The 26,241-nt window shown below is 39.4% G+C and overlaps 1 protein-coding gene across 1 annotated transcript in view; it reads left to right on the top strand.

The window, feature by feature from the left end:
- ARHGAP6 (Rho GTPase activating protein 6) overlaps positions 1–26,241 on the top strand; it is a 63,649-nt gene that overhangs the window by 26,089 nt on the left and 11,319 nt on the right. The window contains exons 3-8 of the mRNA XM_009287840.2: positions 4,256–4,512; positions 9,423–9,618; positions 13,488–13,543; positions 17,284–17,434; positions 18,607–18,755; positions 22,102–22,281. Of these exons, the coding sequence (XP_009286115.1) occupies positions 4,256–4,512; positions 9,423–9,618; positions 13,488–13,543; positions 17,284–17,434; positions 18,607–18,755; positions 22,102–22,281 (989 nt within the window). The remainder of the gene's footprint in view (positions 1–4,255; positions 4,513–9,422; positions 9,619–13,487; positions 13,544–17,283; positions 17,435–18,606; positions 18,756–22,101; positions 22,282–26,241) is intronic.

Below are 26,241 nucleotides of genomic sequence, written 5' to 3'. Positions count from 1 at the left end.
CTAGCTGGAGAATGGAGTTTCAGCCACAGAGCTGATGCTGTGAGAATATTGTCGTATCTCGAGTCTTCTGGAGTCAGTGCAGTGTTTTGACGAACCTTCAGATGGAGGAAGTTTTGCCCTTCCCGTTATGGATCGAAGTTTCCATTTTCCTTATTTTCTTGCTTCCATCACTCCCTCCACGGATCCAAAGTAATTAATTTCAGTTAGCAAAACAGAGTTACCCAGTCTGGCTAACTGGGGAGGTCAACTTAAAGATCCCTTTAAGTCCATTTAAATATCCCTTTTAAGCATAATATTCTCTGAGGTGTCTCCCACTCTATTCCTATCATTTAAATAGAGGTCGTATAAGCACCTCATTAGATCTTGGTCACAAGGTTTTAGCAGCTCAAAACCAGCGCTTAAGCTGTACTTAAGAAAAAAACCCCAAAGCACTAAGGAGACTATCCAAAGTTGCTGTATTGTATGCTGTTCACTTTATTGACATTGAAAGCCTCATTAGGGTCTAGAGCATAGACCTCACTGGTTCTTAATAGACTGCTATGGTTTGTGGGATGGAAACCACAATTTTCACCAGCTGAAACTTCAGAGAAGTCTTTGTAACTATACTTGAACGGGGTGGCATGAGGCCAAGCAAGCTAACTGTATGGGTCAACATCCTGGCTATCATCATTTGATTAGCAAAGAAAAGGATTTCTGGTGACTGAAACTCTTATTTGATCTGGCTGGGAGTTTTTCTATGACATGCTGCTTTTTATTAGAAAATGCTGATTTGCCATCACAGAAAGATTTCTTAGGAACATACCACTTTCGATCAACATCTTGTTAAGAAACTTTCCTCAGCTGCAAGATGCACTTTCTGGTAAAAGAAATTGTGCACTTCTCCAAAATAGCAAATCGTCTCCTGTGCCAGTAAACACTAAAAACCAGAATGGATCAAAAGTGAAGTTGTAGGCTGCTGTTTGGGCTAAGGATATGAGTCTGCATTTCCACACTGATTGCCCAGTCTGTCAGGTTGTTTCACATTTTTACATGGTGCTTTCTGCAAAATTTCTTTTTAAGCTGCCCGCTCTGATGATTGAATAAGGGATCAAATTTTTGTTGGTTTTACAGAAAGTAACTAACTTAGCAGCTTTGGCACTCACTTAGTATATGTACAACAGACCAAAGTTTGAGCCCCTGCTCTAAGGAACGTTTCTTCATACAAATTAAACACCTCCAACAGTAGGGATCCCCAGCCTACAGCAGTAAATAGGCAGTTGGAGCTTTTAGCTTGATTGTGAGACCAGAGCCTCAAACCTACACATCTTAGATCTGAGTCAGTGCCCTTTCTCCCCCATCAATGGGTTGCTAAATACTTTGCATGACTACAACTCTTCTTTTTTTTTAATGAATCTGAAATGACAAAAGGGATAGTGTTCACTCTAATGGACATGACATTACCTGTCCAACAGGAAAATTGTTGGGATTGAATAATTCTGAAGAGTGGTGGGCAAAACATGCTCCCCACCACCACCCCTGACAGCACATGCAGATGCTAGTTTTGGTGGGAACTTGAGGCTGTAGCCAATCTGCGGAGAGTGCAACCAATTCTCTTAATTTCAACAAATGAGCAAAAAGTTACTGGTTTTGCCAATTCTTTAACGTAATTACCACTGCCAGCCAGTATCGCTTCAATCTGTATTTAGTCTGAAAATCAGCCAGTTGGTTTTCATCCAGTTCCCCATCTCTGCCAGATATTGAGAAATCGGGAAAGTGGTTCATGTCCTCTGAGAAGGAGGCCTACAGCAAAGCAGCCTAGAGCAGAGGTTCAGTGTCCTTTCACTGTTACACAGGCACGTTGAGCAAGAGCAATTAAAAACCTGGTGTCCCACACCTGAGGGTTTTCAAGGAGGAGCAACACCTACTTCGAAATACCAGCCTTTACGTAACGAAGTCAGGGAGAGGGTCATTTTAATGAAATTCCTTTAATGAAGCAGTGCTGAGACCTCATCTCCTGCTGATCTCATCCCAGTTGATCCTAGTGCTGTAGGATCAATGGCATCAGCATGCTGTTGGGCTACATACTGCTGTCCCATCCTAATTTGAAGCACGAGTGTCTGTGAGCCAAAACCTGTCCAGAGAAATATTTCATGTTCAGGATTTCATTTGGCTCTGTGGTTTTTCTCAGGAAATGTTGTGGAAGGACAGATAAGTAGGGATGCTGGAGGTATAACAAAGTACCCGGTTAGACAGCCAGAAGGGGAGACATGTTGCATATGTGTGTTTCAAGTTTGTGGTCTTAAATGTTCATTAGGAAGATAATTCAGAACAGTAAAAAATTTTAATACTAATACTCTCATCACTTTATAGGCACACGGTGCTGGGTACAGGAGGGACGGGTCTAACTCTGGACTCCTGGAACTGGCAATCCTCGCATTGCTTGATACTCATGTGATGATGTTCTTTCTCATCCTAAATTAAATGCAGACGGTTTTAGATATTCTACTCACAGGTCATCTCCAGACTTGCTTGATATGTGAGGCTCTGCTTCCTGATTTAGTTTTGTCTGGCCACCAAAGTTAGTTCATGTCTTAACATTTCATACTTCTAAAAAGCAGTAATGCTTCTCACCAAATCAGAACAATGGGCCCTTGTCTCTTTAGTACGATAGGCTGATAGTGTCCTCATTCAAGATTCATAAAATATACTCTTCTTATCAATGCCTTACTTTAATCTTAATGATAATGCAAGCCTAGATAAAATTTGAAAGTGTCATCAAAGATATAGTCAGACTTTAAGTCCCAGGAGGACCTTTGGTCTTTAATCATTTAGATGATTGTGGCAAAAGAGGATGAGTATATAAGGATTTTTTTGTTTGCTTTTTTTTTGTTGTTGTTGTTGCTTTTTTCATACTTTAAAAAAAAAATTGTTGCTTTTAATCTCTGGTGCTTTATTTATTCCTGATACAGGCAGGTCTGAAGCTGGAACCTCGTAGAAGTTGCACCCATTTTTACCAGGATGAATAGAGTCAATAGCTATTTTTTCATTCCATTTGAGCACAAAACAGTTCTGGTTGGCAGTCTGGCCCAATGGTTTTGGTTCTACTAATCTCGGATAGGTCCAGATTTGAAACTTAATGATGAGACTTTGAACATTAGTTGTTGTTGGCTGATTCATTGGAGAGCATTTTTCTGTTTTGTAAAACATTTGAGCATTTTACTTTGAGACCTGAAGTATATGCTGGTTTTGTATATTACAGTTATATTGATGTGGGATGGGATTATGTTTTCTTGTTAATTGAGAGAAGCCTGTATTCTCCTGTATTTCTGTATGTCCATCTATATTTTTGTACTGTTACAAAGGACCTTTATACTGATATACCACTATTAAACTGGTTTAATCTTACTAGTATGTTAAAGCAGTATAGTTCTTGTATATAATTAAAACCATGTACTTGAAGGCTTAGTCTGAATAGTGGATGCACTTACAAGCTCCCTGTACAGGTAGGTGTATACCCTCCTGACCTGTAGTGAGACCCATGCACGTGCCTGTACCCCTTGACTCTGGTGCCCTGCAGCACTTGTGAGAAAGAAGCCTGGTAAAGGGGTCTGAAACATGAGAGAGCTGTGGCACGGTCCAGCTAGGCTCCCCAGCCTCAGGATTAGGTTACTGGAGCCTCTGATGGCCCCCTGTACCATCTAGATGTAGCCAAAGGTGCCTGACTTCCCGTTGCTTTCAGTGGAAGTTAAGATCTAATTAGATCTCTTCCCAGTTGATTTTCCAAGATTCTGTGTGGTATATCTTGCATGATCCAACTGGAAACAGGATTCAGATACCATGAGCTACAATTGCCTGGCACGTCTCCACTATTATTTTATTGTTTGAATGTTGTTGTTATTATGCAGTCCAGTACCTCATTGGAATTATTATATATTTAAAGGGATTTCAGATTGTTTTTCTTTTTAACAGCTTAATACTTAATTCTTTTTGTACTAAATAAGTACAGATGTTCAAAGATTCTGTGTGGTATATCTTGCATGATCCAACTGGAAACAGGATTCAGATACCATGAGCTACAATTGCCTGGCACGTCTCCACTATTATTTTATTGTTTGAATGTTGTTGTTATTATGCAGTCCAGTACCTCATTGGAATTATTATATATTTAAAGGGATTTCAGATTGTTTTTCTTTTTAACAGCTTAATACTTAATTCTTTTTGTACTAAATAAGTATCAGATGTTTCAGTAAATATTACTTTTTTGTTGTTGTTGCAGAATTTATTCCCCAGGCTTTTGGAATGCCCTTGTCCCAAGTGATTGCTAATGACCGGGCCTATAAGCTCAAGCAAGACTCTCAGAGAGAAGAGCAAAAAGAAGTTTCAGATTTTGTGGCCTTTCTCTTGCCGTTTGGAACTAAAAGGCAGAACAAAGAACTTTCAAGCAGTAACTCATCTCTTAGCTCAACCTCAGAAACACCGAACGAATCCACTTCTCCTAACACACCCGAGCCAGCGCCACGAGCAAGGAGGCGTGTAAGTAGGCCCATCACAACGCGGTGCATGCCAGTAGCTCCAGAGGGTCTAGCCGGAGCAGAAAAAAAACCCTGTTGTGTCTGTGGATTGTGGAATCTTTCTTCTGTCATGTTCAAACAGTGATTTTTTTTTTTTAGGTGGAAGCTGGCTTGATCAATATCAGAAAATTCTTACTGTAGTGGAAATCTTCTTTCTCTGGTGCTGGTGGGAAAAGGTCATATGGACTGTGCAAGTCTCATAGATCCTAAAGTGACAGAGAGATTATTTAGAAGTCTTCCGGTTTTCATTTCCTTTATCTATCTCCTTCTCTTTAGGTGTTTTAGATTTAACAAATTCCATCCGTCTTCGACCTCATTTTTTCAGCTGGCGAAGACTAAACCTATGTGATTGGTATATATGTATGCTTATGTTAATTTAGCTCCACAAACTTGGGAAAAAAATCTAACTATTAATCCCTACCCTAATATTAATAAAAATCCCTCTGGTATAATTCTGATCATGTCCTCAGTGGTAAGAAAGAAGTTGTCAAAGTAAATTTGTACCAGGCTCTTTGAAGGAAATTTCTGCATACAGGTTATGGAAATGCCTTTGGCAGCAGAACACAGTGCAGTGGTTTGGGTTGAATGTTAATCCTGCATGTAAGATAGGTACCTGGTAGACCACTTATTTGCAGGGTTCTGTTCCTTGTAAGTAAATTTTATGCTCTGAGCTTTCCAGTTTTCCAGGACTGCAGCTAGCAACAGTATTAGAATTTTTTTTGTTGTTGTTACCATGGGGTAGAGGTTCTAAAATTACTGCTTTTTAATTTCATTTGCAATGGAGGGAGAAAAAATGCATAATAAAATACTTTCAATAAAAACCCCTGTTAAGTAATCTGAGAAAGAATTTGGGGTACAAGAACAGACCCTGGAAAATAAAATATTTTCTTAGGATCTTCACCTTCTTATCCCTAGGATGAAACCTGCTTCAGAGAAATGCTATGTAGGGCTCTTCAAGCCACGGTGTTAAGAGGAGTAGAACTGGAGTAAATTGCAAATTAATAGAAGATTGAAGAGCCTCATGGACCTGCCTTCTTTCCCTCTAGCTGTCAGCTGAAGCTTATACTTGAAGCGTCTATATTCTGCCAGCAAATAGTTGAGGTCATGATATTTGAAGATGATTGCATTCTTCCATATGCATAATGCACATCTGTTGGCCTGTCCAGACCATATGAACAGGCAGTTGTGTTCACACAAAAGTGCAAAGTACACTTGAATATAAATGTGAAGGGAAACCCACTAACTTCTTTCAGAATTTGGCATAGGCAGTGACAAAAAATAGAAATTCACCGTATACATCCATTGGCTTCAGAACCTGTTTTCATATGAGGGAAAGATAATTCATGTGTCCAGATATGGGTCATCTGCTATTCTTTTCACAAAGTGCGATAAGATCTCTGACATACATTTGACCAGCCAGCGAGCAGAAGGAACCTGGATCCTTTGTTACATCCAAGGGATAGAGCCCCATCAGGATCAAGTTCTAGAAGCCTGTGGGGGTTTTGCTTGTTTGGTTTGGTTTTTTGTTAATACCAAGATTGCAGCTTTCAGGGTGTTGAATTTGAGCCTTTAGTCCATGAGGATGCAGTAGCACATGGTTCATCTGCAGAGAAGTAAGAGTAGACGAAGGTGGGCAGTGTGACGTGGAAGTAGCTGGCATTTTCTCTCGGGAATGAACCTCAAGTTATTCAGTAATGTACTTCATGAATTGTCAATTTTTTAACATTAATATCAACTCATGTCCCATATCTTGTCTGTCTTCGGCCTTTATACTTCTGCTTATCAGTGTACTTACTGTACTCCCCTGAGTTTTTTTAGAGGATGGTAAGGAAGCCTGCACTTATCTTTTATCTCTTGGGCAGCGTTGCACTGTTTATTTTCAACTATATCAAGGCAAATGCTTAAAAAAAAATTAAAAGAATTATTCATTAGTACATGCAACTGATACAACAAGGTTCTCGCACAAATGCTGCACGGACAGCTGAAGTGCAGTCCTCTTAAACTTAAATTGGAGGGGTTGTTTATCGCTGTACCATTCACTTCTTTGCAACTGTGTCATTCATTTTTGTGTATTCCAGTGAGTCTTCAAACACTCAGCTGAGGCTTTCAATAAGGGATATAAGGTAATGCTGGCTGCAGAGCTCACGGTATGAGTGCTGTGGTTCTCTCTCCTCCAAGAGCTAGACAGAAATCACTGTTGCTGCATTTTCCGTGTAGGATTTTTGCCCAGCAGTTGGAAGTTGAGACCCTGGTCATCCAGCAAGGCACTTTCTGTGTGCTTATTATAGAGAATATTCCGACTCTCTGTTAATATATTTTTTTATATATATTATGCAGCCAAAATTTATTCAAGTATCAGGAGCTCAGTCATACAGCTTTACTACTCAAATAGCATGATGTATGAAGTGAAAATGGATCTGCCACAGATAGTACTTGATCCCATGCATACTCTGTGATATTGCACATCTTTTCAAAAGAGAAAAGCTTTCTGTAACTCTTAAAAAGTAAAGAAAAGCTTCATCTGACCTTCATTCCACACCTGTCCCTCTGGCATTTATTTTCTTTTTGCTCTTTCCATTTCCATCTTTAATCTCCACTTTCCTTCATGTTTCTGTGTGCTTAGCTTAAGACTTGCCCAGTTTATTTAGATTTTGAGCTTGTCGTGGTGGAGCAGGGACTGGTATCCATTATGTGCAAAGGTAATGCCTAGTAGATGGAACTTGATTTTTCTTCGGTTGCTGGGCATTGCAGTCCAAGTAGCGCTGTGTCTGTCCCGGAGTAGCGGGCAGCAATGTGCATGATCTCCTGCTTCGTTCCTCAGCAGTCATATAGGTCTGGCTGAGCCCATGCTAATAGGTCTGGCTGAGTTTGAGCTGGATCCACGGAGTATGTTGGTAGTGTTTTCTGTGCACTTTGAAATTTAAAATCAGAGCTGGCCTGGACTTGGCATTGCCAAGCAGTGCGGTACTTTAGCCGCTGAACTCAAGGTCACTCTCCCTAAAGCCAGGTCAGTGCCCCAGTTAATCCACAACTTTGATAAAATGCCCAAGGATAATGGTGAACTGACTGTATTTACATCTATTTTAGGGATCTGAATCCGACTTAAGTGACTCTGTGATAGTAATGACTCATGAGGTGAAGATGCTTTGCAGACAGGGAAGGAGCAGTAAAGGCAGGGTATAAAGGAGGGCACCTGTCGTACAGGAACTGCCTGGGAGCTGCAGCGGTGAGGATGGTGTTACGATTTTCTGTGTCAGTCGACTAATTTTGATGTCTGAAACCCTAAACTCTTAAAAACAAAATAGAAAAATTGTTCAGTTGGAATTTTACACACAGGGATCGTAGCTGCAGATTCTTGTTTGGTTTTGGGGTTTTTTTTTGTTTCCCTTTGGCAGGAAATGGTAAAGGGAATCAAGCAAATGTACTTCTGAGAGACATCAAAAACCAAGGTCAAGGTTGCATTTTAAAGGGTCTAGTAATTGTTTAGAGATGTGGGTCCCAAAAAACCTAAAAACTTCACTGTGTTTTATTTGTAAGTCTTCCATGAGTTATAAGAAACAGAACTATACCTGATAAGTTAGATGCTTTTTTTAAAAGATATTATGAACTAAAAATTTTTAAATTAATTTCAAATCTCAGTGGACTTTGTATAAGTTGCCTCTGAGTCGGAAATCTTTGTACAGTTCAGTTGTCTAGGCTGATGGAAGAAAATACTTCTAGAGCTTGAAATTCCCTAGCAGTTTTACAGTTCTCATTTAATAGACGTAGAGATCTCACCAGCAGTCTATGAAATACCTGTCAGCAGAACAGCGTGCTTTTAAGAAATTAGAGTTGTCAGCAAAGTTTTGAATGGGAATTTACATTTTCTTCATTATTTCTTAGGATAACATGCTGGATCCCTGTACAGTACATTTTATGTTATGGTAAAATGTATCCTTTGTTTCAGAAAGAAAGAAATTAATTTACAATAGATATTTTTAATGAGAATTAAAACCAAAATTTTTGTTTTATTATTATTTATAAGCCTAGATGTCCCCTAAAATGTTTCTGCCTGTTTAGTTTAATAACAATTGAGGGAAATGGTCGTTTTGAAGTGACAGTAATCTTGTGGTTTAAAAAAAAAATCTTATTTTTCAAGTGTGAACATTGAAACATGCCATAAACCTCCTGCTGCTTGTGCTGCTTTATCCTTTACAGACTGCTTGAACTTCTGTGCCTTGCTGTAATCCAAACATAGTTTTCAAAGCTTTCATTGGAATTTTAATGATTTTAAAATATTAAGATACATGAAGTAGAATTATCTAAAAAATATTACCCCTCTACTTCTCTGGTGTGCCTTTGTGCTGTGATAGCATGGGATTATTTCAGTCTCTGTAGTTGTATGTATTTGTGTTATTAGTTAACTGTATGTGGTGTACGGTTGTAAATCTATTTGCATCATTTTCACTGATACAATGGCCCAAGCTGCAGAAGTAGTAGGGAATCAGGTTTAAAAATGTGTATATATCTCCATGCACATAAATATCGTACTGCTGAGGTGCACACACAGACCATGATTCATCCTTGTCCTGCAGTATGTGCAGGCTTACAACAATAAAAAGATGTGCCGAGTGAGTGGAAAGCATTTAGGTTTTTTCAGTATCTAATTTGTATTCCTTGTAGTATGGTAATAATAGCATTGGTACCATTGTGATTTCCCTATCCATTCCACTGGTATTATAAGTTCATTAATTTACAAAAACTGTGTAGCAAATTGTATTTTTATATTAGTTTGTTTAAAATGCAGGTAGGCAAAAGTCTTTGTTACATAAGGTCCTGTGGCATTTAGATTTCTCCAGCCGTCCTGATTGTTCATGTGTGTGTATTTTACAGGGCGCGATGTCTGTGGACTCCATTACAGATCTTGATGACAATCAGTCACGATTGTTAGAGGCTCTCCAGCTCTCCTTGCCAGCAGAAGCCCAGAGCAAGAAAGAAAAGGCAAGAGATAAGAAACTAAGCCTGAACCCTATTTACAGACAGGTTCCCCGGCTTGTAGATAGTTGCTGCCAGCACTTGGAAAAGCATGGTAAGAATATTTCGTTTTCCCAGGAGTGGCAGATATATTTTTACTATAACATAAATAAATGCGTATTTTGAGAAGCAAGCATATACTTCCAATTGCAAGGACATCTTTGAAAGTCAGACACTTTCCCTCCTATTTTGCCTCTTGCTAAAGATACTGTCTTACAAATAATTACTTAGATGATATCTTCCCAAACTAAGGATCTATGCTACAAGCTTGCAAACTGGCCCATACAGCACAGGGGAAGAGACATTTCTTGGAGGTCGTTCATCTCATACTGGAGCGCTGAGCTCTGCAGAAATGGCTCTTCACACCACATGAGTTTACCCATACCTTGAGAACGAAAGTTTGAAATGTGCCAGTCAGCCTGGAGTTATTCTTTGCAACCCATGGATCTTAAGGTGTAAGAGCTAAATTAACTGTTTATAATACAGTGCAAGACTTAACTAGAAACAGCACTTGAAGGTAGAGGCTCAGAGAAAGGAAAAAAAAATCCCATGCTAAATTATATTAAGCTCCGAGAAGCTTTTTCCTGTTCACTACAAGGCTTGCAGGCTGGCTACTCAGTTTTTGTCTGGCTTGAGTCCTCCTGACCAGCCTCAGGCTCATGCCTGCTCTCTCCGAAGGGAATTATAAACTCCTGCCAATATTCTTCTCATGTCTTCATGATTGTCCAGACATAAACCTCCCACCAGCTTTATGTAATGCAGAAACAATAGTTAATCAAGGTATCTGTTCAACATCTCTCCCAGTGTATCTTAGTCTTGTAAAGATTTTTTTATGAGAATTGAAATAACTTGGCCACAGCAAGACGGAGTTATCACATGGCCAGATAACAAACAAACCATTAAGTAATGATGACTGCAACACCAAGTGATGCATTTGATGCCTAATTTGACCAGAAAGAAATAATTTACTGACTCTGAATGAAAGGCTTTTGCAGATGAGGGACTGCAATTTAAACAACAATGCTAAACTTTTACAACACATAATTGAAAACCATGTTGCTTACAAATATATAAAGGAAAACTGCGAAAGAGAGTCATCGTTAGCCTTTTACAGATGTCAGAGATGGCTGACATGGCTGACAAGTAAGTGTGGGGATGATTAAGTTTGAGATGAATGACTTCCCTCCCTTTAAGCAAGGGTAGCTGAGTTTGGAGAACATAAAAGTGTCTAAGTCAGCCAAAAAAGCCATCCAGCTGAGTATCCTTTGGATACTGTGATTTTATGTCACTCGAACATCTGTGATAAATCTTTTAATCCACTTAACCCACTGTCATAACAAAGATTCTTTTCTATACAACATTCTTATTAAAATATTTGCTTTACATTAAAGTTTCCTTTTAAAGAAAATTTATGGGGGTTTTTTGTGCATTTTCTAAGAGTGCACTGTAGTACCCCACAACACAATAATCTGAGATAATTTGGGGCAAATATTGATGTTCTTCAATTTTCAATTTAATCTGCCATCCTTTGATAATTGAAAACCATGTTGCTTACAAATATATAAAGGAAAACTGCGAAAGAGAGTCATCGTTAGCCTTTTACAGATGTCAGAGATGGCTGACATGGCTGACAAGTAAGTGTGGGGATGATTAAGTTTGAGATGAATGACTTCCCTCCCTTTAAGCAAGGGTAGCTGAGTTTGGAGAACATAAAAGTGTCTAAGTCAGCCAAAAAAGCCATCCAGCTGAGTATCCTTTGGATACTGTGATTTTATGTCACTCGAACATCTGTGATAAATCTTTTAATCCACTTAACCCACTGTCATAACAAAGATTCTTTTCTATACAACATTCTTATTAAAATATTTGCTTTACATTAAAGTTTCCTTTTAAAGAAAATTTATGGGGGTTTTTTGTGCATTTTCTAAGAGTGCACTGTAGTACCCCACAACACAATAATCTGAGATAATTTGGGGCAAATATTGATGTTCTTCAATTTTCAATTTAATCCGCCATCCGTTGGTTGACTTTGAGAAATTTAAAGATTGCAGAAGACAGACACTACTGTTTGCATGTTGGCTTCAGGGATAATAGAGGAGACTCTGTTCTAGCAACAATCCTGTAGCAACATTATTCCAGGCTATATGATGGACCAAGTTTCTGATTCTGAAAAAACTTACTCGTATGCATAAGTCCTTTAGGCCAATTTTTCAGCAGCAAATCACCTAGGGGTTTCTCACGAATGCTTTAAATGATCATTTTGAACATTATATGACAAAAAATTGTTATGTTTTTAGCTATAAAAGCCCCTGGCCTTGTTCACCTTCCCTGTTTTCCCTGGGATCATGTCCCAGAGTTGTAAAGGCTTGACTTCCTGCAGACCCGCAGTGTAAAACAAATACTCTATGTTTGTGCAGGAACTGGTAACCAGCATTCAGTTTTTGCCCAATGTGAGTATCTCCATCTCAGATGATTCCCTGCCAATGTTCCTGAGTTTACTAAATGTTACTGCATCATTGTAATTTTCTGTTAACCAAAGATAGAAGAGTATTTGAAGAGAGGTGTGGTGTTGAGACTAAAATCTAAGAGGCAGACTCCTATCTGTATGTTTGTGCAGGAACTGGTAACCAGCATTCAGTTTTTGCCCAATGTGAGTATCTCCATCTCAGATGATTCCCTGCCAATGTTCCTGGGTTTACTAAATGTTACTGCATCATTGTAATTTTCTGTTAACCAAAGATAGAAGAGTATTTGAAGAGAGGTGTGGTGTTGAGACTAAAATCTAAGAAGCAGACTCCTATCTAAATTTCTCTGATGAAAATCTGCAACTCCAAACACTACTGCGAAGCTACACATCTCTAGCAAGCAAGTGTAGCCTCATGGCTGTCAAAAGGCATTTTTTCTGCAAGGTTATTTTACATCTCCTGTATGTCAGTAGAGAAAATGAATGTTGCAGAGTAGCCTTTTGAAAACTTACGGAGAATTTCATCCTTTTTGCAAAAAATGTCTAACTGTGTAAAATGATATTATGTACACAGCTGCTTAAGTCTCTGAGATTTCCATTCACATTCTCATTGCTAAAGACCATGTCACCTCTAAGGTGACATTTACTCTCAAATTTTTCAGTTTCTGTTACTCAGCAAAGTATGTCAATTCAACAACCACGTTATCATTTGTTTGATATTCTGGTAGTATCTACAGGGCTAGAAGAAGGTTTGAACTGATTTCTTATGGAATAGCAGGCAACACCCATTTCCAAATCACTGTAAGTCTAAATGACACAAGAGGCACACCTTCTGCACTTTGCCTGAAGTACAACAGTACTTCTTTATAGCTTTCCCTCTATATAACAGCTGTCCCTACCCTATGAACTGCACACAACTCCCAGGTAGTTCCTCCCTCTCATAATCTGCCTGAGTGCCCTACTTACGTCCCTTTGGAGGAAACTCTCAGCTTTGTCTTGACAGGCACTATAGAGCCAGCGGGTAACCCCAAACACCAACTGCTTCCTGTATCCAAAGACACAGCTCAGTGCCTAAGTATTTAGTTATTTTATTGCCTGTTTCCTTTGATGTCAGTCCTGGAAGTGCCACCTCCAGATGCTGAGCAGCGCCTCGCTCTCTGCATACCTCTGTCCCTCACGGAGTAGCGGTGGCACTACCAAAAATGGCATCACAAGAAATGCCACGGAGATGCAGTTTTGTGGGTTAGGTGATGTGAGGTCCTTAAAAACTACAGTGGATGGCTTCTTAATCCAAGACAACTGAGTTTTGCCTCAGCATGGTAAGTACAAGTTTGTAGAGAAATACATTGCAGTTTTTTTATTCTTTTAAGTACACACGTAGCCCAGATTGCTTTGGTTCAATGCAATTTTCAGCAGAAAATTAAACAATAAAACAGTTGTCTGATGTGCTACACTTGCAGGTCTCCAGACAGTAGGAATATTCAGAGTTGGGAGCTCAAAAAAGAGAGTAAGACAGGTGAGTGGATATGGATACGCTTTTCCCTCATCAGCTATGATACAAACAAACCTGATTCCTTTCTGTTAAGTGACTTCCTCCCTGTCCATCACCTGGTGAAACTCAGACTTTCTGGGTCAGTGACTTTATTGGTTTTTTGATGGCTCATAACACGCCATTTCCAGTCATATTTTGCATCTGGTGAAATCCTTGTCAGGTTCTCAGCAGGTTAACAGTCTCTGTATGTTTTGCTCTGCAGAAGTAGCACAGGGTTGGAGATCCAAATAGACTACAGTGATGAAATTTTCCAAAGGTTACACTGTAGGGAAAAAAAAACCTTGGCTGCTAGTTTTATCTCAGAAACAGCTGAAGCTCCCAAAGTAAACCTAAACTGTAAATCTTTTTTGGAAAACTCACAGTATGAGAAAATGTGCAAGTACAGAACAATCTCTTTGACCCTCAAATCACTGCTCCCAAATATCCCCTTTCTTTTACCCCTGTTAAACTTGAAGGTCAGAGCAGACCCATCCAAGTCCTAGTCTCAGCCAAATGTTGAAAAAGCAAAGATAGTGTACAGTTAGGTTCCAGAGACAAAGTCAGAAGTGGGTGTTTCCTCAGCCCTAGATGTTGCATTGTTATTCCCAGAAGTTGGGAATACACACTGAATTAGAGCAGTAGAGAACAGTGCTTAATGGTTGCATGATGCTTAGGAAGGGGATAAAAAGTTACAGGAAAATACCCCTGCCAGCAAGTATAAGACCAAAAAGATCAAATAGAAAAAAGCAAAAGAAAGCTTGACTGCATCTGATCCCAGAAACAGTAGTTCTTTGTTGCAAAAACTGCACAGTATAATGTTTGGCGCTCTGGAAAGTTACCTTGAATAGCTGAACTGACTTGATTCTGGCTGGTAGGACAGTATAGCCTACTGATTTGTAGCTTATTCTCTAGCAGTTTCTGTTGCTGAGTGGCTGGTGTAACACAAAGCTAAAAACATTCATGGTCTGCAGAGGCAGTTGTTAGATCAACACTGAACTAGGTAAAGTATTGAAAAGTAAGTTGCCTGTCATTTGCATTACAAGCTTCAGTGTCAAAACATGTATTATCATTCAGAGGTGAGTACAATTGCATCATACCTCTGGGGAAAAAGCAGAGGGCTTGTATCATTTACTTGTACACTAAGCTTTACTTCAAACATCAATGACTTTCACCAGTTTCTCTTTTACTGTGTTTTCAAAAGCTGAGCAAATCAAGAGATTTGTGTATTTATGTATTCTATTACACGGACTAATTTATTGAATTAGGTGAACGAATATATTTCGTTAAACAACATGGAAGCATCAGCTTGGCCCTTGCAGTTACAATAATAAATGCTGTCAACATGAACACATGGGAAAGTCTGGATTCAATTAAAATTCCACTCATTTTCTGAACCATGGAAAGCCAAACCCAGTACTCAGATTTTGGTGTGCTTTCACAGCTGTTCATTAGTTTTTCTTGTGTAGAAAGTAGGCATAGTTTTGTTTCCCTTCCTCCCGCAGTTAAAAAATGTCCTATTTCAACTGTAGTTTGTTGCAATAAGTACATAAGCAAGTAAATGCATGTGCCAGCAGGGGTTTTGGTTGGTGAGCAGGAAGAGAAAATCCAGAACAAATGCGTCTATTACAAACCGCCTCCTTCGCATTCAGTGGGATGTAGGACCAATATTCCCGAGCTAGTGTTGACTGAAGGCGGTAGGTCTGGTACATCGGGATGCCAGGTACAAGCTTGTGCCCAGAAACTATACAGATGCTTGAGCAGAGCATCGTTGCCGAGCTCAGGGTGGGCGGCCCTCTATGCTAGGCCTGGTGACTTGGCGGCACTCTGCAGAAAACCCCCCCGCCAGACCCTGAGGTTGAAGAGCGACATGGCTGGAACTCTGCTCTCCCATGCCCTCTCCCAGCACGGATGTCCTCAGCTCTCACGTCTTAAGCTCCAGTGGATGCTGTAGTTTACCAGGTGTATTTTCCAAAAGTCTGAAAGTATTCCCTGTGAATGAAGTCTGAGAGACCTAAAGTTTAAACTTAAAAATACAGTTCTTAACAGCCATGATACCTGGGCCTGAAACGTGGCCATGTTTCACCAATGATTATCTGATATTGTGCTAATTAGGACATCTCTGTAGGCCTCACAGGATATCAGATCAGAATTGCTATATTCAGCGCTTTAACAGCAATTTATGATTTAGACAGCTATTTGGGAAGTCCGAATTCCTGATGCAGTGCTAATCTGTTTCCTCAGCTGCTTTTGGGCAGTAAGCGCAGAAGCAATCTTCTGGATAGAGGTAATTTATGGTGCTCCACAGGGCTGTTCCGCATTTGCCACCAGTCTGAAGAGTAGAATTGAGCTGGGATTGAAATCCCCAAGTTGGCACTGGAAAATCTTTGACCACAAATCAGCAGGGGGAAGCATAATACTAGATAAAGAACAAATTCTGGTCTTCGTAGCGTAATTATTCATTATTAGTAATGACTGATATTAATAATGTTAAAAGTAGTCTTAATAAATTAGAAAGGAGGCTGTAGTTTTTATAGAATACCTTTCACACCCGTTATGAAAGCATGATTTCAGCTGAAAATACGGGATTTTCTACATTCCTCCACACTATACACACTCAAGATAGATATGTGATCAAGAGTTGCCAGAGATTATCACAGACACATAGTTTGCTTGTGACTTACCTTCTTTCTTCTTTTTGATAGCCCTGTAATAATCCTGGTAAAGAAAGCTGATACCTCAAATTTCCTCTTATTTAGTGAGATTTAGATATAATTACTCTCTGAGAAGATATATGTGAGATCATGATACTTCATAATATTAGAAAAGATATGAAATTTTCCTAGGAAACAGTTTTAGAACATCTTGACTATTTTCAAAATGAAAAGAGAGTAAAAGGTGGAGCTCTCAGCCTGAAGAAAGTATTCTGCTCTTGGTACTGGGAAGTCTCTCCAGAAAGACAGGCTTTTATCTTTTTGTAAGGCATATTGGATGTGGGAGAGGGATTTCTTCTGCCTTTGGGAAGTGTGATGCCTTTAAATTATACAGAATTTGTCTGAGGACTGTAGCTGGAAAAAAAAAGCAATACCTCACAATGCTATTAGCTTGCTGTTTGTTAACTCCCTAATGATGATCACTTAGTGAATATAACTAAATTAGGAAGACAGAACCAGGTGTGTGTGGACAAATGCCATAAAGTCTTAGTGAACCTGGCGGCTCACTGCTTATGCTTAAATACAGTCTTAAATCACAAGAGTAATGTGAGTTTGGTGGATGTTAACATTGTCTTATTATTAATGTTTTTGTACAAAAACATAAATGTTATGAAATGCAATTTTAGTCTTTCTGGTCCTAAAATCTAGGGATAAGGTGGTATAAGAAAGCCTTTCTTGCAGTTTTCCTTATTCTCCCTGGTTTCTGCCTTTGATACTAATCTTACATTTCTGCAAAAATTATATTTACTTGGACACATTTTTTCATAAAAGAGTGCCATCTATTAGCTGGAAAGAAAGAATTGTATTTTATTATGGTCCGGTACAAACCTTAAGTTATGTATCATGGAATAAGCAGCAATTAGACATGAATTATACTTTGACCTTACCAAAAACTAGTCACGTACAATCTGGAAAGTGAAAAAGAGAAAATCTAAATCTTTAAAGATTTTCTGTGTTGGGATGTACTAATTGGGACAGTAAGTGACTTTGGGTTTGTGTCATGATCTTTTTCAGTTACGTGAAGAGTTTGACCGGGGCATAGATGTTGTATTAGACGAAGAGCACAGCATTCATGATGTTGCTGCTTTGTTAAAGGAATTCCTGCGTGACATGCCTGACCCGCTTCTCACCAGAGAACTTTATACACCTTTCATCAACACTCTCTGTGAGCTCTACAGCATCTTTATTTACTGATTTACAAAAGCTTACCTGTTTGAATTCTTTGATCTCTACGAACTGTATTCTTTTTTCTGTGCATTTAATACTCTAGCCTTGATTTGCGCCAAATATTTGTGTAGTATAAATTTGCTGAGGTCTTTCCTTAGACACTTACATACTGTGTAAGTATAGCCCAGAAAACTAGAACAACAAAGATTTCACTTATACCTATTTTTGCATTTGTATATAGGATGTGATTCATGTTATCTATTAAATCCTGACCCTGTCATTGGTTCAGCAGTAGCAGATGACAGACTTCCATTCAAATCCTGGTATCTTAGCACCATTAATGCTTTTAATTTTTAGAGCTGTTGACTGACCAAAATTCCAGCCTGGCCTCAAAAACATAGCTTCAAAAGTTCAAGTTTTATCATAGTTAATGGTCCTCAAAGCCATCGAATTAAGTACTCCCAAATGTGTTGCCTAAGGCCTGAGTGCAGACTCTCACAGATTTGGGAAAAAGTAAAGTTGGACCCTTCAAGCTTAAGCTGCTGCCTGGTATGTGTTCTTCAGATTCTTGCTAGCCCTCATGTCTGAGATCCTGCCTCTGTCCCACCTTTGTCACTGGCTACCATTGCATTTTAGATGGTTAAAGTGATGGTGGTTGCAGAACGTCCTTTATATCTCTAGTTGCTTTTCCAGTCTCCCAGTACCTCTGCAAGATGTGCAATTGTAAAAAAAAAAAACCCCAAAACAAAAAAAAAAAACACATTTAAAATGGCTAAAGCATAAACCTGACTGGAATGCTTCCCAACGGTGCCCTGTATATACCACTAGCTATACCTAAATGAATGGAGTAAGTAGAAAATTAAGCAGAATTTTTGTGTCCAGTGACAGTGATGGAGTATGCAACATGGATTTTGCTCTCTTACAGGCTGAGAAAAGATCCTATGAACCTGTGAGCAAAAAATTGACCAACCAAGGCAAAAATCCCATAACAGTATTTGTTACACTTTTGATATTTTTTTAGAGTTTTCTGGTTTTCTTCTGACATTATAAGGAAAATGATCCTTAAACAAAGCTATTCTTATGCCTTCCTTTGGGCTGGGAACAGTATATTTGTTCTGCTTTTAGGTTAATTGGAGTGATTTTCTTAGAATGTATTTTTTTCCCTCTTAGTATTAGAGCCAGATGAACAGCTAAGCACCTTACAGCTTCTCATTTATCTTCTACCTCCTTGTAACTGCGATACCCTACACCGGCTGCTGCAGTTCCTCTCCACAGTGGCTGGCCATGCAGAAGACACCACAGACAAAGATGGCCAAGAGGTAAATCCTGGTCACTTGTGCCCTTTGACTTTGTTAATTCATGATCTGAAAAGAGATCTTTAAAGCTGTGAAGCAAACATGATGGTGGCATACCCCTGAAAGATGGGAGAGATTTCATATTCTTGCCTGCACATTTGTCATTTAGTTGTTTACTATGTTCTTAGGGCTGTGAAATTTTAATTTTTATATGACTTAACCAGTAAAGCATCTATCACTTCCTTTGGGAGATTGACAGTGTAATCAACCTTGTTGTTAAGAACGTCTAATGTTATCCATCCTTTCTCCCCACCTCCTTGTTTTATCCTATTATATTCTGTGGAAAAAATACTCACATAGAAAAGTGTCAGGCATTCAAGAGTACGCTTTTTCGTTCTTTTTTCATTCTCTGTTGTTGCTTTCTTATATGACCTTTGGACATAGGAGTTCACTTCTTGGTTCCCTTAGCTTCCTTGTGTGCACTGGGTAGCACTGGGTAGTGAAGAATAAAAAATAAAGGACAGGAACACTAGCTGTGTCCTCGCAACTGACAGACCTAATCACTTGTTGGAGTCAGGGTCCGTCTTTGACTCTTTTCCTTCTGGCCTCTTTACTGTTGCATTCTGGACCAAATTCAGTGGAGAGGTTGGAATGGCCCGCCCCACAGAGACAAGAACACCCATAGCCGTGTGGCTGAGCATTCACACGTGTGCATCTGCGCCGTTCACACTAGAGAAGATCTGAAAATCCAGGCTTCCCATTTTCTAGCAGGAAAATGCTTGAACTACTGGGCTGCTCTGCAAAAGGTGGCAACTCTGTTAACTTTGAATGAGGTGGATGCAGTCTGTCACTGCTTGTCAAAATTGTACCGGTTTATCTGTGGGAAGGACTTCTCTGTCCTCTGAACTGCAGCAGAGACTACTTCTGAGGTTACTTCTGAGACTCTTCTGAAACTCCCGCAGAATTTTGTCTTCCAGATGGAAAACCCTGCTGACTTCTGTCAAATTTGGACACCTTTTGCAGTTGGCTGGTTTTAACAATTGGCACTTAGAGACTGAGTTTTGCCAAATTTCTGCCTCAAGTCCTAACTTCCAATGTGCTGTATGTGACTTCAAGGCCTATTTCACTTTTAAGTCCACTTTAAATGCTATTATTTTTGTCCTCAGCAAGGAGTTGATAAAAAACTATACCACTATGATGGAAAGCATGTAACAATTTCACTGTGCTTAAAAACATGTATAAGCCAGCTAAGGTCGTGGTCTCCTTGGTCCTGCAAAGAGTTCTCTGTTGGTTCAGGAATGTACCCAAGAGGATCTTATTGCAGGGCTAGAGGATGCTGCTTAAGAGAGTTGGTTTGGCCCAACAGTTGTATTAAAGGTATTTTCATTCCCTGTAACAGTATATCAGCTCTGCTACAGGTATTTTAGCAAGGCAAATTTATGAAAGCTGTCTTGGCAGTACTGTAAGCATCAGGAATATTATGTGCAATTGGATAGCTTTTATAGCTGATACAGTATTCTGCTCACAATTATTTAAGCTATTCATGAATAAAGGTATACAGGGCAAGAGAAAGTATTTTATCAGACTGTTTGCCATCACTGGAAGGAAAACAGCCAAGCTTTGGCACACAGGCCCTCTTCACAATTTATTTCAAAAGCCCTTCTCTCACGAAGATGAAGATGGATGACTAACTTTATTAAAATTACTCATTCAGTTAATTTCAGTGGATCTGTTTACAAGGTTTTTTAAGGGATGCCCCGAGGCTGCCCTTAAGAAAGGACTCCCTGTTTGTACAAACAGCCTGCACATGCAGATCCAGGCACAGCCAGAGGCTGCCCCAGGCACACTCGAAGCACCGCATGCCTGTACATCCTTGGTGGCTCAGTACTCTGACAGTGTTTAAAAAGCAGGTCACCCGAAAAACAGCTGGGTGCATGGTGGTGCGCAAATAAGGGAGTGTGCTGTACTCACAGTCATGCTGGGATGAGTCTCTAAACAAAGAGCCAACATGTTTGTTATGACTGCCCATGCACCTACTTATTGCAGATGTCTTTCCAAGATTACACAGTGGTCCCACCGATAAAAGGAAAAGCTCTTTTTACTGTCATCTCTATGCTGTCTAGTTGAGCTCTGTGAAAAATAAACCAGGTGCAGTCAGTGCACAGTTGTAAGTTTGACTAGAGTATTCAGTAAATGACCAGCTAAAGAAAAAAAAAAAATATTTAAAAAAAAAAAAAAAAATATTACTTTGAAAAGATTTTTGTACCACTCATTTCTTGAAATGCTATTTTTACTCCCTCTTTTTGGTGCCTCTTCCTGTCCTTTTTTTAAATTAATCAGTTCAAATGTAACTGAAACCAATGAAAAAAACCTGTCATGATATTTTTTTCTTCTTTAAAAAAAGCCTGCAAGAAATACTGGGTCAACAGCTGAAATTCACTTACAGTCTTATATAGTCAAACTGCTGGCATCTTCTTCTGCATTCCCAGAATAGCAACCAAGTGGAGACACAGAGAGGAAGCACATGACCCCTGCTTTTTGCTCTGTTAAAAGAATAGAAGGGGAAAAAAGTAGTCTAATCACAAATATTACAATGAAAATTTTGATTTAATATTTTACATGGCATATTTTTCAGATAATTTCTGTCTAGTCTAGTATGTATTCCTAGCCTTCTACTTCCTCCAAAATCAGGTTACTATTGCTTCTTTGAGCACAGTTATAAAAGTAGGAAAAATGTAAAAAACCAACAAAACAAAAAAAATCCACCCAACAAGTAAACATTTGGCATGTTCTAGGAAACAAGCAAAAAGACAGGAAAATACTAATAAAAATAATGAGCATGCTCCTTAATTATCTAAACCGTTTAATCATGGAAAAGTGTGTTTTTCCTCACTGTATCTGTTTCAAATCATGAGTGCTACTTGAGAAAGCTAACAGTTTTCAGTATTTGGTCCTAAGAGACAGTAATATTCTAAGGTGGAGGGGAGGTTTCCCTGAGTTCAGAAGTAGTATGCCACTGCCGAGCTTTCCAGGGAATTAAGGGCAGGCAGCACTTCCACCTTCTGCTGCTCCAATCCATTTGAAAATATATCCATAAAATCCAGTGCTTGTTGCAGAGATGTCCAAACAACTTTCAATGTTTCTAAAAATTGTTCATTTTTTTTATTTGACTAGCACTCGGTTCTGATGAATGAACCGTCTGCCAAATCAGGAGGGAGGGAGGGGTGGAGCGGGGGAAGAGAGAGAGAGAGAGAGTTTGTGTGTATGTAGGGAGTATGTGTGTAGATGTGTGTGTGTGGATGTGTGTATATACATATCTGTATACATTAGACCCTGGGAAACCCCACCTCATTTGTATTCTGTTTTCTAGATTACTGGGAACAAAATGACATCACTTAACCTGGCTACCATCTTTGGCCCTAACTTGTTGCACAAGCAGAAATCTACAGACAAAGAATTCTCAGTTCAGAGCTCAGCTCGAGCTGAAGAGAGTACTGCTATCATAGCTGTCGTACAAAAGATGATTGAAAACTATGAAGCCCTTTTCATGGTAGGTGGATGTTTCTTCACGTTACTCCTATGCATTTTTAAGTTAAATGAGGAGATACCTGGTTGGTATTAAAGTAGACTAGGATGAAATAAGCTGTGGAAACTGCATTAAATTAGGGTCAATTATTATTGGTAGAAAAAGTAGTCTTCTATCAAGGAGAATGCTTTGCAGTAAGCAATAGTATTAAAAATGTGTACTTATAGCTTGACTGGAATGTTTTCTATGTAGATAAGAGTATCTTTCTTAGAAGATTTCTCTCTGTGGAAATGATGGGGTTGGCTATTCAGCTGTATGCTAAACATGCACCAGCATTGCTCGTTAGTTTTGAAGACAAGACTGAAAATGACCTTTCACCTCTCAGTTTTGGAAGTCAGGGAGCCAATTTTTCTGCAGGGAGTAAGAGATCCTTGGTTAATGTAAGGAACGGCTTCCCTTACCGAAGACTTTTGTTGGTTGGATGGGGAGGAAGGACAATGCTTTCTCATTTGTCAGTTGGATAAGAGGAGTAAAGCATAAATCTGATCTGTGTAGTTCCTGAGTTCCTTTCTGTTTTCTTGCTGAAGCAAGGAAGTTCTTCATAAAAGGGATGATGACCTGGGACTTGGATGTGTTGTTTACTTAAGATGCAGCTTAATTAAATCACATTCCTCGTGCCTAGCAGTTACCTGGACATGTGGCTTTACCTTTTCCTCTTTTTGTCTACAAAATTACAGGTCAGCTCAGTATGACTTGTGCCTCAGAAAGCCCTGCTCTGGGGTAGCAGAGGCCAGTCAGACCTAGTGGTGGGCACTGTCCTGTCTTCATTTTAGTAGGCATATATGTCTTAACAAAACCAGTAGTCTTGAAAAGGTGAAAATAGCTTTGGTTGTTGTGTCTTGAAACAAAGCAGCACTGTATGTTACACTGAGGAGATCGGTTCCCAAAGCAAGAGGAAGAACGCTCTGGAAACCACCTTTAGTGCTCCAGCAAAGCTGGGTGCTGGATACCTTGGTGGGAGAAGATGGACAAGCCTGGACTGTGGGCATGTGGGGCTGATGGCCACATAGTACTGTAAGGGGAAGGTGTCTACCAGATTTCAACAGGGAGAAGAGCGTGAGAAAGCAGTCGCGAGCCCTGCCTATCAGTCTTAGCCTCAGATGAACTTCTCTGTGGTTTTGTCTTTTCCCTCACACTGTATTGCCTTTCATTACATCCTTTGCTTTATTTTTATTCTTGTTCCAGTGAGACACTCAGCAATCTTTTTTTTTTTTTTTTTCTTTTAATGCTTTTCACAGTTTGGGGAAACTTTAGGTGGTATTTTTCCTTCCACAGCAGGAAAAGAAAGTGACAGAACTGCACTCTTGTGCGAAGGTCTGCTGGCCCAGAGTGTGGATGGCACTAGCAAGTTTAACGTAATACTTGAATAAGAATACTTGTAATACTTGAAGCTTTCTTACAGTTGTTTCTCTTTAAGGACATTTTACAGCACAGCTACGTCTCAATACATAATACTTAGGCACACATTCCAGCTTTCAACGTGGAAAGGGTGGGGCTTAGGGTTAGACTAACCTACATGTGGTCTCTTTTAATTGTGACGGATTTATTCCTTTATCCTGTCAGTGCTTGCATTTTCATCTGAAGGTTAAACGAAGTATGGGGAAAAAAAGGAGTTTTCTTCTGCTTTCCAGAGAAGCTTTTCAGATTGTGGAGGGAGATTAGAATCAGATTTCAAAATGAGAGGCTAGCTGCATGTGAGAGAAAGACAAACCTATCTCAGATGCTCTCCTGAAAGCTGAAATACATTGATTTGAAATTTATAGGAATGTCTAACAGCTGAGCATCTCTGGGTGCTTTCACTCTTCCTATTGCCATAGTTTAACAAACAGCATGGCAAGTTCTGCCTGTTTTCTGGAGTAATGTCTAGACTCACACATGATACTTGATCTGTAGGATTGTGTCAAATTGCTCATAGTTAGTGTTTTATAAAGCTTCTACCAGGGTTTGCTTCTAGACTCACACATGATACTTGATCTGTAGGATTGTGTCAAATTGCTCAGTTAGTGTTTTATAAAGCTTCTACCAGGATTTGCTTTCATCTTTTTCATGTTTTCATCGGCAGCACAGAGAGACTCTTTGTGTTCTGAAGATAATTAGCCCAGTGCATCATTTGGTAATAGATGCATTGAAAGGAAAAGACTTGTACATGTAATTGTAATAAAAGTCTGATCATTTGAAATCAGGCAGGAGCAATTCATTTTCCAAACCCATAGGAGTGGGGCCAAACCAGAACTGCTGTTTATACTTGACATTCATGCTACTTACAGAAAGAAAAACATCTGGACTCGAGCATTCAGCTACAGCTATAACATACAGTATATTGCTGCTAAGGTGGTTTTGTGTTTGGTTTGCGGGTTTTTTTTTTCCTGTTACTTTTGTATATGGGGAGGTTATAAAACTCTGATTGGCTTCAGCATTGAAACTGGAACAACATTTATGAAAGAAAACCTAGCAAACCAGGATGTGTTTTGGCACCCAGACCACAATATCAGAATGATTCTGACGTATTGGTGCGTCAGGAAGGTTCTGTTTGTCAGAACAACCCAGGATACTGGGGACTGTTTTTGTTAAGCAATTATCACTGACATCAGTAATATGCAAACGTGGATTTCGTATAGAATATGGATTCTGACCTTGCTTCATTGATGTTAAGCATGTTAAGGCCTTTCATATCCAATTCTTATCCATTTCAGTGAGTCTTAGGGATGCATTAAAATGTTTTACAGGAATGTACAAAGGACTGTTCTTTGCCAGTCTCTGAACTGTGCCCAACAGCTGAATGCGGGGAGGCACAACTCAACCACGCTTTGTCTCATTGGCTTTGACTTGGCACGGAGAATGGAGAAGAGCAGCTTGGTCATGCATTTTCATCTCCTAGCGCCCAAATCCAGCCCTGCTGCAAAGAAGCACTACGTAGTGCCTGAAATTTCTTATTTTTACTGTTAAGAGGCTACTGTGGCCTCCCTGCTGCGGAGGCAGTCACACGCTGCCTCTCTGTGCCACATCAGTAGCAAGGGACGGCACAAAGGAGACACTCCAAGGGTCCCTCCACCCTTCTGTGTCTCAACAGCTGTGACTCTAATGTAGCACCCAGCCCGAAAATCTCAGAATATCTCCTACTCTACCAGAGTCCTGACAACCCCAGAGCCCTCTGATGTGTCCCAATATGCGCTCAACTGCTGCAACAGCTGTTATTTCAGCAGTGCCCTGGCTTCCCTTTTGTCCCTGAATTTCAAGTTCTCATCCATCTACTCAGCCACAACTGCCAGTTAAATAATTAATTCAATAATAGTTACTGCAGCTCTGTAACATTTTCCTGAGATACCAATATAGTAGCTCTCTGTAAGTGTAAGTTTATAATTACATGCATATAATTTCTACACTTGCAAGTTAGTTAACTAAACTGAAGTAAATTGCTGCACAGGAGGAAACCCAAAACCCAGTAGATAGCTAGCAAGGAGACCATCAGTACAAATTCAGTTCAAGGATCATAGATTATCTGAGTGAATGAGGGCATATTAAAAGTCCTGTAACTCAATAGAACTGTTAAGTTTGGCTTTTGCAGATGCTTTCAGTTGGAACTGAACTTCCTGTTGGAACTTTTTCAGATTCATTTTTCAGATTCATTTTTATGGATGAAATGAAAGACTGATTTTTTTTTTTTTTTTTAAATAATGGAAAATCTATTTTTATTTTTCTGACAAAGTCCTCTCAGTAGATTCTTACAAGTTTATCAACTTGATATAAAGCTGAATAGTAAGTTACATACAGAAAGACGTGGATTCTGCTTTACCCTCAAACTTTATCTGGAGTTTATTCTACTGTATAGAAAGGCTGTCTAAACAGAGAAGTTACAGCACACCAGGTTTCCAAAAATGTATTCCTATAAAGAGAAGATAATTTATTTAAAGACTGGAAATGTGT

This window comes from Aptenodytes forsteri, unplaced genomic scaffold (assembly GCF_000699145.1).
Source record: "Aptenodytes forsteri isolate BGI_AS27 unplaced genomic scaffold, ASM69914v1 Scaffold200, whole genome shotgun sequence".
Classification (NCBI taxonomy): domain Eukaryota; kingdom Metazoa; phylum Chordata; class Aves; order Sphenisciformes; family Spheniscidae; genus Aptenodytes; species Aptenodytes forsteri.
Note: the sequence above shows the minus strand (reverse complement) of the source record. Positions and strands in the feature narration are given on the sequence as shown.